Source organism: Saccoglossus kowalevskii, chromosome 17, assembly GCF_978046115.1.
Source record: "Saccoglossus kowalevskii chromosome 17, keSacKowa6.1, whole genome shotgun sequence".
In the NCBI taxonomy this organism is placed as follows: domain Eukaryota; kingdom Metazoa; phylum Hemichordata; class Enteropneusta; family Harrimaniidae; genus Saccoglossus; species Saccoglossus kowalevskii.
The window spans coordinates 15,695,108-15,708,908 of NC_140657.1; the positions used below are offsets into that span (position 1 = coordinate 15,695,108).

Here is a 13,801-nt window from a genome sequence, read left to right on the forward strand (position 1 = left end):
CGCAGGCATCATATAAATTCTGAATAATTCTTTTTTGCTATCAGAATATTTAGTTATCACCATAAAACCATCTGTTTTGGCGTAGTCCCATATACTAAGTAAGAGCAATTGTTTATGATTAAATCGTGCGAGAATTAGTTATTAAGTCACATCAACACTAACTTGTTGGTGATTCAATGTTCGACGCACACCTATGCTCATTGAGATAAACAAGCGGTAAATTCGCAAACGACCCGCGGACCGTCTTCTGTGTCTATTCCATGGACGCAATTTATCGGCGTGGTGAACATTTGGCCGGACATTTGGTCAGATTCTTAAAAGCATCGCTCGCGTTTCGTGAGTTATCGTTCAATTCGATCGTTTATGGTATTAAACGACGCTCAAAGTCATGCTCTGTCAGAAAATCCTAATTCGGGACCGTCCACAATAGGTTTGACGCAGAAATCTACACATTCGTGAGACACTGACGAAACGCGTACAACACAAAGCGTCAAGTTAACGCAACTCCTCTCTTTATTCATCAAACATGCTCGCACGTGAACAAAAGATGGCGCTATTCACTGATCACCACAAATCTGGTTAATATTTGCTGAGTAAGCTAGATTCAACAGGAAGGATTATTTGGGAAAAATTTGGGGTATTTTTCAAGTACGGGTAATTGGAGAAACATGTTCCCGTGGGAGATACCAACATGTTTTAATTTGTTTTCAAACAAGATTACCGGACTGTTTAATACAGGAATAGTCTACAGCAAGCCAACAATCCAGCAGAATGCGTAATTATGTTTATTTCAAGTCCATCTTGCAACAAGAATTGTACTTGTATTGGTATCTGATTGTCGCGAATATTCTGGGGAATGCAATTTTTCCATTGAATAATGCATTTATATGGTTTCTTATGTAAATTGTTTAAAAAATGCTTATTAAATTATTACCGGGTAAAACATGTAACAGGCTATAGCAAAAAAATAAATAAAGTAGTACTTTTGAAACAAAATATTGTTATAAATAAAATATGCGTCATTTTTGATAGGTCGAAATACCCGCCATTCTTTGTCATGTGCGAACGTTGGGGGCGGTTATGAAGCATGCGCATTAAAAAACGCGTATAGGTTATTTATTAAAGAGTCCGAACTGTTCGTGTTTGGATCCCGTGATTTGGATCGAATTTAACGAATTTACAATCTTTACAATGACAGAAAGAAAGCGTATTCTAGTTATTGGTGCAGGAGTGTCGGGATTGACTGCGATCAAAAGTTGTTTGGAAGAAGATCTGCAACCAGTCTGCTTTGAACGAGACGATCAGCTCGGTATGTCTGCCATAGGTTCCTGGAAAGCTTCTGATACTTATTAACTTTGTTATTTACCAACCACTTCCATGTTAATATTGCCGCGTCCCTTGTACGGTAATCGAGGAGTCTTTTATGGCAAGACAAATTTTAAATAGTGAAGTAATCTCCAACTTTACAATAACACCGGATAATGACCATATTCAACTTTACGATAATTTTGTTGCCATAAGCCCTAAAAAGTCAGTGGTACAGGCTGAACTTTTCTGCACTTATTTTAGCACAGCACCCTCTATTGACATATTGAGTAAACCTGCAAAATTTCGGCAGCGACAAATAATCTAGGGGACAAAAACAATTTGACCAGAAACAAACTTTTTAGTGGCCGTCAGACGTAGTTCGAAACAGGGACTTATGTTTTGGGTTCCGTTCGTGTGTCCGTTCGTCTGTCGTCATTTTTCAGAGACGCCACGTCAGATTTTTTGATTACTACCTTATATTAAAATATATTTGGATATTTAGATTACTAACAAAATCTCACTTCCGGTCCAGTTAGAGGTAAAATACATAACAAATATTCACTTTTGAGATAATTTTTTTGTATGTGTTGGTTCTTGGATATCTAAGCTTCGTCGTCCTGTACCTCGTTTAGTAATTCGAACTTCCCAGTTTGCGTAAAAAGGGCGAGTTTCGCGATTTCGACATCGAAAATTCCTTTGCTTCATTATTTGCTGAGGGACGGCCGCTTTGGTATGTGCTCTGTAACTTGCAGCACATGAACCTAAAAACCTTAGGTAATCAAACAAAAATTACGTTGTACTAAAGTCCAAAACGTACGTTCAAGGTCAGCATTTTTTCGTAGCGTAAAAACCATTTGCTCCCTCGCTTATTGTGACACCCACAAATCAACTGATTTCCATTCACCATTCCATTCCATTCAGTTTTTGTCGTGCCATACATTGCGTTTTTAAAGTCCCTCAATTTTGTTTCAAAGGCTACTGTCTCACGGAGATAACCAGAACGTTTAAAACTTCGTCGTGAAATTCACGTGTAGTAAGTTACGTTTTCGGATTCCCCAAAATTTGTTAAGACCTTTGTCACCAATTCCAACATCAAAGTGAAATACAGCATTAATATTGGTTCTCCGGGAATCTTCGCTGGTATTTTTGCTCGGAAACACCAGGGCCATAAGACTTGATTTCCAAGGACGTATGTCGTTTGGATCGAACGATTTCTTTTGTTTCAAGTTCGTTGTATGCCTAGAAACATGGCAACGTTGTTATTTTGGTACATATATAGAACATGCCCTATTCAAATAAAAAAAAAATGATATGCCAATCGAACAACCCCGGATCCGTACTGGAACGTCTCCAGTATAAAAAGTCCTCTACTCTCTCAAGTTACAATGGCACTTCCTTTTTTAATGTAATCACAGTGTTGAGGGACTGTGATGTAATCGATAATGTTGACGTCGCCGTATGTAAAACGCACTCTCGAACTTGACAACATCCAGTCTCTGACAACTAACCATATGAATGGAAATATCAGTTAAATCATAGACAGAGGGTCTATTTAAATCAATCATGAAGACTGATGATTCGATTGATGGCCTGATGACCGGAATAGCTGTTCGTATTCTTCATTTCTATGCTATTGTAATTCTCAATTTCTATGTGTAAAATATCGCTGGTATGGACATCAACAGCTGACAGACTATTTTGATTCTGTAAGCTTTCTTGACATGGGCAACTAACTTTTATTTTTTTTGTTACTATTCCAACTTTTTCTCGGTCAAATTTTACACTGATCAGTAAGTAAACGATCCGGCGCATAGTCAACATGATACTCTGGATAACAGGTAGGACCTGAAGGTATCATCAACTTACAACATTAATGGGCAAGTGACAATCCTTTTTTTTTAAATCTCATTTACTAGGATTTCCGCATAATATATATCATTATATCAAGAAAAATAAGATTTTCTTTTGTCCAGGTTGTATAATGGATTATATAATTAATATATCATGGGTATTTTTGTAAAGTGTACCTTTATGTACTACCGGTAAATATGCAAACCATTAAAATGATAAAAACTTCAAATGCAACCATAGTACACACACAGAGTAAACAAAATTATCGAGAGTGATGTTGGATTACCGGTAGTAACATGATGTGCATTATATATATTTGGTGATGGGAATTACAAAGCCATTTTATAAAATAGTGAACAAATATTTTCGTAACAAACACTAACCGTAAAGTACACCCATCATTCTCAGCGATGGAATATTTTATATTGAAATTTCTTAATTTTATTAAATCGCGACATATCTGGTAAGCGTTAAGTCGTCTCCTCCAGCCCTTTTACGACCAATTAAAACATTTAGTTCTTTTACTTACTGGGATGAAACTTTCACTTACTTCTGTTACATCCGAGTTAACGTATACCAATTTGTTAACTTACAAAATATTTGTAGACTATTGTCAAGTAATATAAGAGGCTGCAGTAGAAACTAGCTTGGATATATATATCCCAGTTAACGTATACGCATTCTTACTACCTTATACTAAAATATGAAGTAACACAGATAGGGGAAATGTCTCATGGCATGGAATAATAATAAATAAATCTTTTGTCCAGGTTATATCATAAATATTTTGAGTGTTTATGTAATAAAATATGCAATCATAGTACACGTACAAAGTAAACAAAATTATGTGAATTTGCATAGATGATGGGAATTTTCATGCCATTTTATAAAATTGTGAACAAATATTTTCGTAAATATCATTAATTCTCATTAAGGTAGAGATGCAATTTATCTGACAGGTATTTTAATTAGTTAATTAGGAAACCAAGATGACCTCCCTTGTCCACAAAACTATATATTTTCGGAAAGCTTATTGTATGAATTTTAATATTTTGTTAGTATTTTTTTATGGACACTGTAGTTTGAAATATGCACAAAAATTTGCTTTGTTGGTCAAAAGTGATTTTTAAAAAATTAGCTTCTAAACCATGTCTCTGTTTTCTGTCAAAATTGGTTTATGGGTACATCTGTTTACTATGAAGAAAGTGCCGTCTTGAAAACTGTCTACCATTTGTCAATTTTGCAGGGCAGCAGCTCAAATTTCACTACTCCAAGTTTATGCATAAATTAATACCCAGGCTAGTTGTCTGTACGATTGTTGTAACACTGTTCAACCAAAAACAATGTCCGACGGCGTTTTGAAGATAAACACATTGTCAATCATTTGTGAAAATTTCAAAACACAAGGCCAAAGCGTCTAGGAGCTATTTTTTTTAAAGTTCTGGGAAGTGCACTAAAAAGAAGCTGAGATAATTGCTAATTTGCATAACACTTCACTCGGTAAGAAGTTTGCTAATGCTCATAATTAAAATGGCTGTAACAGTTCCAAATTTAAATGTATTATCGTTTTGTTAAAAGTTAAATATAGTGCATAATATGGAGATCCCGTCATTTCTTTTTTTCACCATGTTTCTTTTTTATTATTTATGTACAGCCTTGCTAAATCTTTCTAAGTATTCAAAAGAGAGAATGTTTGCACCTGCTATCTATATTTAAAGATCGTTTTTTGAGTATGTTCACAATTCTACAAAATTTTAACAGTCTATAGCCAAGACTGTTTGGATAATAAAAAGCAAAAAAAAAAAATATTTCACTCCCAAGTGCCCACGAACCTGCATCTCTACCTTAAGGTGTATCATTGGTGCATATAATTACATATGTCACGTACTTTGTAACATGTTAAAGCTCAAAATTGTAGCAATAATGTTCACGTCGCTGTACGTCAAAACACACTCAAACTTGACAACATTCACGTACGGATCACTAAGCAAATAAGTGGAAATACCAGTTACGTCACTCATGAAGATTGATGATTCTATTGCTGACCGGCCGGGGATAGCTGCATTTAGTGTTCATTTCTATGCAATGTAAAATCATACCGAAGGCTGACAGATTGTTTTGGTTCTGTGGCCGGCTCTCATGGCACGGGCAACTGACATTTGCGGACTTTTTTTACTATTCTGACGTGTTCTGGGCTGTATATAACAGTCAGACACTGACAAGTAAGTAGGTTGGTACTAGTAAACAGCCCGGGACATAGTCAATATAGGAGTCTGAATCAGTTAGGCCCTGAAAATAGCGTCATCGCACAGTATTCCATTAATGAACGAAGTTCACACAACAATCTTATGCTTACAAATAATCCCATAATTATTGACAAGTTGTTACTACCTCATACTAGAATATGTTTGGATGTTTAGAGTACTAACAAATTCCCACTTCCGGTCCGATTAGACTTAAAATACACCACGAATATTCACTTTTGAAACTGTTCACCCCGAATATAGGGTCTAACTTCAGACTAGTAATACTTGTCTGAGGTCTAACAGAGCAAATCTGGTACATAAATATACCCAGAATGCAGTATGTATATTTGCATACTATCGTAGCAGAGGACGTATAGGTCATGTGACCTGACATATTACCATATGTTAAGTATTTTGTTATTCAAATACAAAAGAAAACAGTATCCAAAATAAATGCAGCAACTCACCCCTTGAGTTTCTCCCCCAGGAGGAGTTTGGTACTACACCGAAGACCTGAGACCTGGTCAGTCCTCTGCAGCCTATAAAAGTATTATCTCCAATAACACAAAGGAAACATTATGTTTCTCTGATTTTCCACTCCGAAAAGAAGACCCAGCGTATCTGCCCTATGATGCAGTTACTCAATATCTCGTCAATTATGCAAATCATTTTGGATTATGCAAGTATATCCATTACAACAGAAATGTTGTCAAAGTTGAAATGTGTAAAGATTATGAAACTACTGGACAATGGGATGTCTCATACGTGGACGGTGCCAGTGGTGGTGGTGACGTCACAGTGGAAACGTTTGATGGTATAATGGTGTGTAGCGGCGGTGGATTAGGAAAACCACACATTCCTGCTATCTCAGGGCTGGGTAAATTTAAAGGAATTACAATTCATGGAAATGCCTACAGACAACCTGCTCCCTTTATTGGAAAAAGGGTCATAGTGGTTGGTGAGTAAATAATTTTTTAAGATATTTATTTATGAAAACAATTTTTTTACTTACCCTTTGTGTATTAAGCTCATAATAGAAGTCTTTGTGTGTATGCATACAGATGTATGTTTGATTCTTAGCTTCGCTGTTGACTTCATCAAGCTGATTATCATGAGTTATTGTCCGTCAGTGCCCGTTGGCAAACTTGTTACCTTATAACTTGTTCAACTTCTTCTTGAAAACTAAAAGTCTGATTGTTTTGATACTTGGTGTATATGTACTTTGGGTATACTTCTCATAGATTTGTTTATTTCGTGATATCTTTGTTTCTCCGAATTTGGTGAATATTTTTGGTAAAAAATGATATTTTCGTCTTCTTAATGAAAACAGCAAGTCCGACTGCTTTGATATCATACATACAGGTATTTCGGGGTTACGTCTCTCAGTTTCATTCATTTTGTGATGATATCTTCAATTCTCTAATTGAAATATGCATTGCTAACAGTGAGGCTATCTCAGCCAAAAAGCTCCTTGTTTATTTTAATGAAATTTAGTACCATCAATGCTCTGGATAATGTGCAGAACTGAGTTTTGGACTGAGATCTATTATTAATTACTCAATTTGCATAGTAATTAGTTGTTCTACTGATATCTCAAGAACGACTACCGGTTAGATGTCAATACAATTTGGTGCATATATGTAGGGTGTATGTGGTAAACCGTAGACACGAGTTTAGGGTTGATTTTTGTGCCTATTAGGTTTGTGTAATTGACATGCTCATGACATATACATGCTAATAGATGACTGTTTACCACAGTATGTGCATGGCAATTGATGACTGTTTACCACAGTTTGTACATGCCAATAGATGACTTTTTAACACAGCATGTACATGTCAATGGATGACTGTTTAACACAATATGTGCATGCCAACAGATGACTGTTTAACGCAGTGTGTGTATTCCAATGTATGAATGTTTAACACAGTATGTGCACGTCAATATATGACTGTTTAACACAGCTTGTAAATGCAAATGAATGACTGTTGAACACAGTATGTGCATGCTAATAGATGACTGATTAACACAGCATGTACACGCTAATGGATGACTGTTTAACACAGTATGTGCAAGCCGATAGATCATGACTGCTTAACACAGTATGTGCATGCCAATGAATGATTGTTTAGCACAGTATGTGAATGCCAATAGATGACTGTTTAACACAGCATGTACATGCCAATAGATGACTATTTAACACAGAATGTACATGTCAATAGATGCCTGTTTAACACAATATGTGCATGCCAATGGCTGACTGTTTAACACAATATGTGCATGCCAATAGATGATTGTTTAACACAGTATGTGCATGCCAATAAATAGCTGGTCAACGCAGTATTTGCATACCAATGGATTTTCCATTTTTATGTCTTTGTTCCGTTAAATAATGTAATATTTAGTTATTGTTCATCAACATTGTGGTGGTGTATGCTGTTAAAAAGTTAAGTTTTGTAAATTAGGGTTCAGGATCTATCATTAATTTTTCAGGTGCGTCAAATACAGCCGGTGAAGTAAGCTGTGAACTGGGGCGTAATTACTGTAGTAAGGTTTGTGAAACATGTTCAATTCCTTTCTTAAATGTAACTCAGTGTAGAAGTACACTCAATAAAATAACTCGCACCATAATTTGAAATGCATGGTTTGAAACGACAAAAATGACAGCATGGGTGTCGTTCAAAATAGTCAAATATTTCTAATCACACCATTGAAAGGACAGTTTTAGAAAATAGTAGCTCTTAGAATCACAAAGTAAATTTTAGATAATTTAACCAAAATAGTAATTCAAAATTTAGCAATAATTTTTGTTTTTGGTGTCATATATTCATATTTTATTTATCTATTTATTCAATCATTTATTTGTTTGTTTGTTCGGTTGTTTGTCCATTCATTCATTCGTTAGTCCATTAATTCAATCATTCATTCATTCAGTCATTTATTCATTCATAGTTTTTCATAGTATAATCTTTTTATTATTTATTTTTTATTCTGACATAGTGTGCGGTAATTCTCCTCTATTTCTAAATTGTTTTGTAGGTTTATCTAAGTGTACGTAGTCCTTATATTGTTTGTCCTCGTATTGCAAATGATGGTTGGCCTACAACTATGTTTCTTGCACAACGAATACGCCAAATGTTGCCAGCATGCGTAGGTAACAATAAACTGGACAAGAGCAGTCATTGTACTATATACAGCCCTGGATCAGCCCAAAGAACACAAGTAAGTGATATGTTTGCATTCTACTGTTGATGACATGATGGTTTGAACATAGCACATTTGAATGTAGTAGTTTTGAACATAGCAGATTTCAATGTAGTTGATTTGAGCATAGCAGATTTGAATGTAGTTGATTTGAACATAGCAAATTTGAATGTAGTAGATTTGAACATAGCAGATTTGAATGTAGTTGATTTGAACATAGCAAATTTGAATGTAGTAGATTTGAACATAGCAAATTTGAATGTAGTAGATTTGAACATAGCAAATTTGAATGTAGTAGATTTGAACATGACAAATTTGAATGTAGTGGATCTGAACATAGCAAATTTGAATGTAGTAAATTTGAACATAGCAAATTTGAATGTAGTAGATTTGAACATAGCAAATTTGAATGTAGTAGATTTGAACATAACAAATTTGAATGTCGTAGATGTGAAAATAGCAAATTTGAATGTAGTAGATTTTAAAATAGCAAATTTGAATGTAGTAGATTTGAGGTTGCCCATACTTTGAAATTATCAGGCATTTTATACAATGTAAAATTAAAATTAAAATTGAAAATTATCTCATTGACCTAAAATCCAGAAATGTGTGAAACTATTTTAGACTCAGTAACCACACCCTTAAGATAGAAACAGGTCGCTATAACAAGATTTTTATGTATACAAACAATCTATAATATACTCATTATTACTTGTTGCAACTCTGTTGTCCTCGGAAAACACTGAATGCTCTTAAATAATATAAACTGTTTGTAATTACCATATTTTCTATTGTCATGCAGAAATCTGCTGGGATCATGGTAAATGATGAAATACTAGATCGTATTGCTTGCAACCATGTGAATGTTGTGCCAGAAATAGCCAGGATAACTGAGACAAGTGTGGAGTTTATGGATGGCAGCGTTATTGATGACGTGGATGTTATCATCTTGGCTACCGGATACGAGATATCGTATCCCATTATTGATGAAACATTAATTTTTGGTGAGTATCAAAAACAGGAATACCGTTTCAGAAAAATGTGTTATTACTTATTCCAGTGTTCCATTTCTTTTTATATGGGGGAAAACTATGCCATAAGCATTTTTTGGTTTGACGTCATCGATCTCTGCTACAAGTCATTTATAAATCTATTTGAAATGCACTTTACTAATAGAGTAAACATGGTATATTTCTTTTTGAATTTTTTTCAGATGAAACTGAAAAATTGAATCTTTATCGATACATACTGCCATTGGGATTGAAACATAACACGCTGATGATAATTGGAAGTCTGTTAAAGTTTATTCCAGCAGCATTTAATGTTCTAGAACTTCAATCACGTTGGAGTGCCAGACTATTAAGTGGACGTCTCAATCTTCCTGATATGAAGACCATGATTAAGGATATTCATAGACGACCTCGTGTTGGGCGATTATATGATCCGGTAAGTTATGAATTGAAAATGTGGGCAATTAAAGGTAGCGGGATTATTACTGTTTGTGATAATATGGCTTTTGTTTTGTATATTTTTACAATACCCAGTATATGTTTTTTTAATTTACCAAGTTCCACACTTTTTAAATATGTGATATATACGTCCGTATATTTTAAATTTGAAAACTAAAATTACCCCCACTCAGACCAACACAAATCAAAACATAATTTTTTAAATAATTTTCTTAGATTTGCACCTCTTTCTCCCATTTGAATCTGTGAAATTGTATTAGCTCTGCTGTCGACTTTGTCGAGCAGAGCTTATCATATATATCTGTGATTGTCTGTCGTCGTCTGTCGCCATGAAATCTTCTTGAAAACTACAAGCCTGATTAATTTGATACTTGGTGTATATGTACCTTGGGTAGACCTCTCTCAGATTTGTTCATTTCGTGATGATATATTCAATTCTATAATTTTGATGAATATTGGAAAAAAGTTATATTTTCGAGTCCGATTGCCTTGATATTCTACATATAGGTACTACTTGTGGACCTTTTCTCTGATTTGTTCATTTTCTAATGATATCTTTAATTTTTAAAATTGAAATGTGCATTGCTAAAAGCGGATCTGTGTTTGCTGCAAATCAACAGTTTTAGTTCAGTCAAGGCGATTAATTTGTTTTTGTAGTTTAAATAAAAATTTTAAAAAATCGCGAAATGGAGGTGTTAGCGCGAAATCACCCCGACTGGTTTATTCTGCAGGAAATTCATTGCTATTAAATATTCATGATGCACATATTATAATGAGGTGGGCGCGGAAATACGTCAAGGTCACACTGCAGACCCAACATGGCGGCACGTTGAAATTCGAGTTTGTCGTAGTCGTCGTTTCTAATTCATCACAATGTGTAAAAAAGTAAATCGTACTAGTCCTAGAATTAAAAAAATATCGACTGCTACAATCAGCCGACGTCTTCTCGGTCAGAGGTCAGTTGAAGAGACGCTGTGATTGACTCAGATGATTGTCAATTAGAACACTCATTAACATAATTACCCGTTGAAAAATCGACGGGTTCCTGCAGTGTCGATAGAGGGCCATGCAGAATAAACCAGTCGGGGTGATTTCGCAGTTACAAGGGATTTTACGCTAACACCTCCATTTCACAATTTATTTAATTTTATTTAAACTACAAAAACAAATTAATCGCCCCGACTGCGCCAGTCTAAATCTTACCGTTAATCTGATTTGTTCTGCAATATGGACTGTCAAACAAAAATATCGAAAAATATAGAAGATAAGATAATTCTTTATTACTGTCGTGAAGAAACAATACATTAAATCTTCTAGTTTGGTTAAAAAGTGTAATAAAAGTATAAGTTGTAGTTATAGTATAAATGTTTGTTAAACTAAAAGTTTAATGATGATAAAATCATTCAAGGAATTGTTTTCTAATTAATTATTATTGCTGTTTCAATATAGTCAATTAGTTTCATTAGTAATAGTTTTTTGTTTGTGTTGACTATATGAATAAACTTCTGAATTTTATTGAGGTGTTTGAACTGGTCATTTAGAATAGTCTACATGAAATGATTAAATGTATCTCATCTTCAATTTCATTGCATTTTGTCCACTTTCTCTGGTTTAATTACATTTTTGGCCTCTGATGGCATCCAGTTTATAGTTTAGATAGTAGTCCAATATCTGTATATTGTTTTAATATAAGTATATATGGTAAAATTTCAATTTTTTGATGGAGTAGTTTGAAAAAGTTCTAAGTTTTGAATTGTGGCTTTGATTCTCAGTGTTCCATTTTTGAATGTGGTACTCATATGCTTTCTGTTTGAAAAAATGTCTGTAAATTTTTTCCAGGTTATGCGTAATCTTATATATTGATTTCATTTTGTTGCGGTTAGAAAGCCAACAATTGCTGCATGAATAACAGGATTACATGATATGTTTATATTTTGTAGTTTATATGCATTTCTTATCAAGACGACATTGCAAGGGATATTGGTGCATTACCCACTCTCTGGAACTTACTCTTTCCAGACCCACGACTTATCTACGAATATTACGTGGGACCTGCTATCGGAGCATGGTATCGTCTTCGGGGTCCTGCTACATGGGATGGGGCTAAGCAGACCATCTTAAGCACCTGGGACAATACAAAATATCCACTTAATCAAACGACAAATGCTATAAAAAGTGAAAAATCGTCTCTCTTCAAGCAGAGTTTATTTCTTGCAGGTGGTTTTTGCTTTGTTTATCTGTTAGTTAATCGCGAGAAAGCATGCCAATTAATTAATTGGATTGAACAGTTGTGCCCAAGAAACAAATAAACAGTTTAAAAGGTGACAAACTTTGCTCTATGACCCCTCTGATATCTCCAATATATATCTTATTGCAGAATCAACTGTAGCTGAAAATTAAGCATTGGATAAAGTTAAAGTTAATTATTAATGAAGTTATGATAAATTATGATTAATTATGATAAAGTTAATTATACACAAATGTATGCATGTCTGATTGTTCATCATCACGTGTCTTATCATCAGTTTTCAACTTTGGGGATGTCTACTTAAAAACAGTCTTCTCGCTTACATAATTACAAGGTAGGTAGCTTTGGTGAATGTACATCAAATAATGATGAAGATACCTTCAGTTTGCTATTTTATAGTAAATTTTTTTTGTAAAAAAATACTATTTTCATTTTTTTCTTGAAAAACTTACAATGTGATTGATTTTATGTATACTTAAAATTTATATAAATTAGATTTCATCTATCATTTTCTTATTATGATAACTTTAATATTTTTGGTAAAACAAATAAATATTGTTTTTTTCATTCAGTGACAAGTTTTAATTGTTCAATTTATTGATGAATAACTAGATTTGTGCAGCTCGAACAGCTGTGCTATACAATTGACAACGTATTTGTTTGAATGAATTTTTTTACTTGTTCAAAGTAAAGGCTACTTTGATTGTTCAAGTCAAAGCTCATATGCGGGAATGCATTAGTAATATAAATACTAACTTTGGAAGTCAATTTAAACAGTGACAGCTTCACATTCTGTGACTAATCTCCATTAGCCATGGGTGAAACAAATTAAAAAAATAATTGCTCAGTGTAATTGTTATTACATAGTATAATTAGGATATACATTACATATAAATAAATAAATAAATAAATAAATAAATAAATAAATAAATAAATAAATAAATAAATAAATAAATAAATAAATAAATAAATTTATAGAAGAGAAGTATCAATTATGCGATATATGAATGAGAACATGATACCATTGTCCAGGCTATGGTCTTTTATAGCCAAACAAGAAACCTACTGGACTCAATGGTAGAGCGAGAACTAGATAGCTGGTGAATATAAAATACATTAGTAGCTTTTCTTTTCAGGCTGAAGGTAGTACAGACGAAACAATCCACTAGGTTTCCATGTTTACTCTCACTGTCCTACATGTGTTAAACGGTGATAGGTATAGAAATAGCTTGGCTAATAATTTGCATAATAATAGTTTTATCTTTTTTCATTATATAACTGCTTGCACAAATGCATTGAGACTTTAATTTAATATGCTAATAAATATGCTTTTAGTAAAGAAGATCTATGTGGAGCAGATTTCAAGAAAAAGAAAACGATGCGCCCGGTGATGAAGGAAGCCTATGAAAAAGGTGAGAAAGTAAGATTCAGTAATGGCACAGTCTACATTAATGGACAGAGATACAAAGAGAATTAA

At 33.8% G+C, this 13,801-nt stretch overlaps 1 protein-coding gene across 1 annotated transcript; it reads left to right on the forward strand.

Moving 5' to 3' along the window:
• Nucleotides 1–1,191: 1,191 nt before the first annotated feature.
• LOC100378568 (dimethylaniline monooxygenase [N-oxide-forming] 2-like) lies at nucleotides 1,192–13,801 on the forward strand. Its single transcript, XM_002734542.1, has 8 exons — nucleotides 1,192–1,309; nucleotides 5,893–6,363; nucleotides 7,897–7,955; nucleotides 8,443–8,625; nucleotides 9,410–9,611; nucleotides 9,821–10,053; nucleotides 12,017–12,315; nucleotides 13,660–13,801. Exons 1-8 carry the CDS (start codon nucleotides 1,192–1,194, stop codon nucleotides 13,799–13,801), a joined length of 1,707 nt encoding a protein of 568 aa, XP_002734588.1.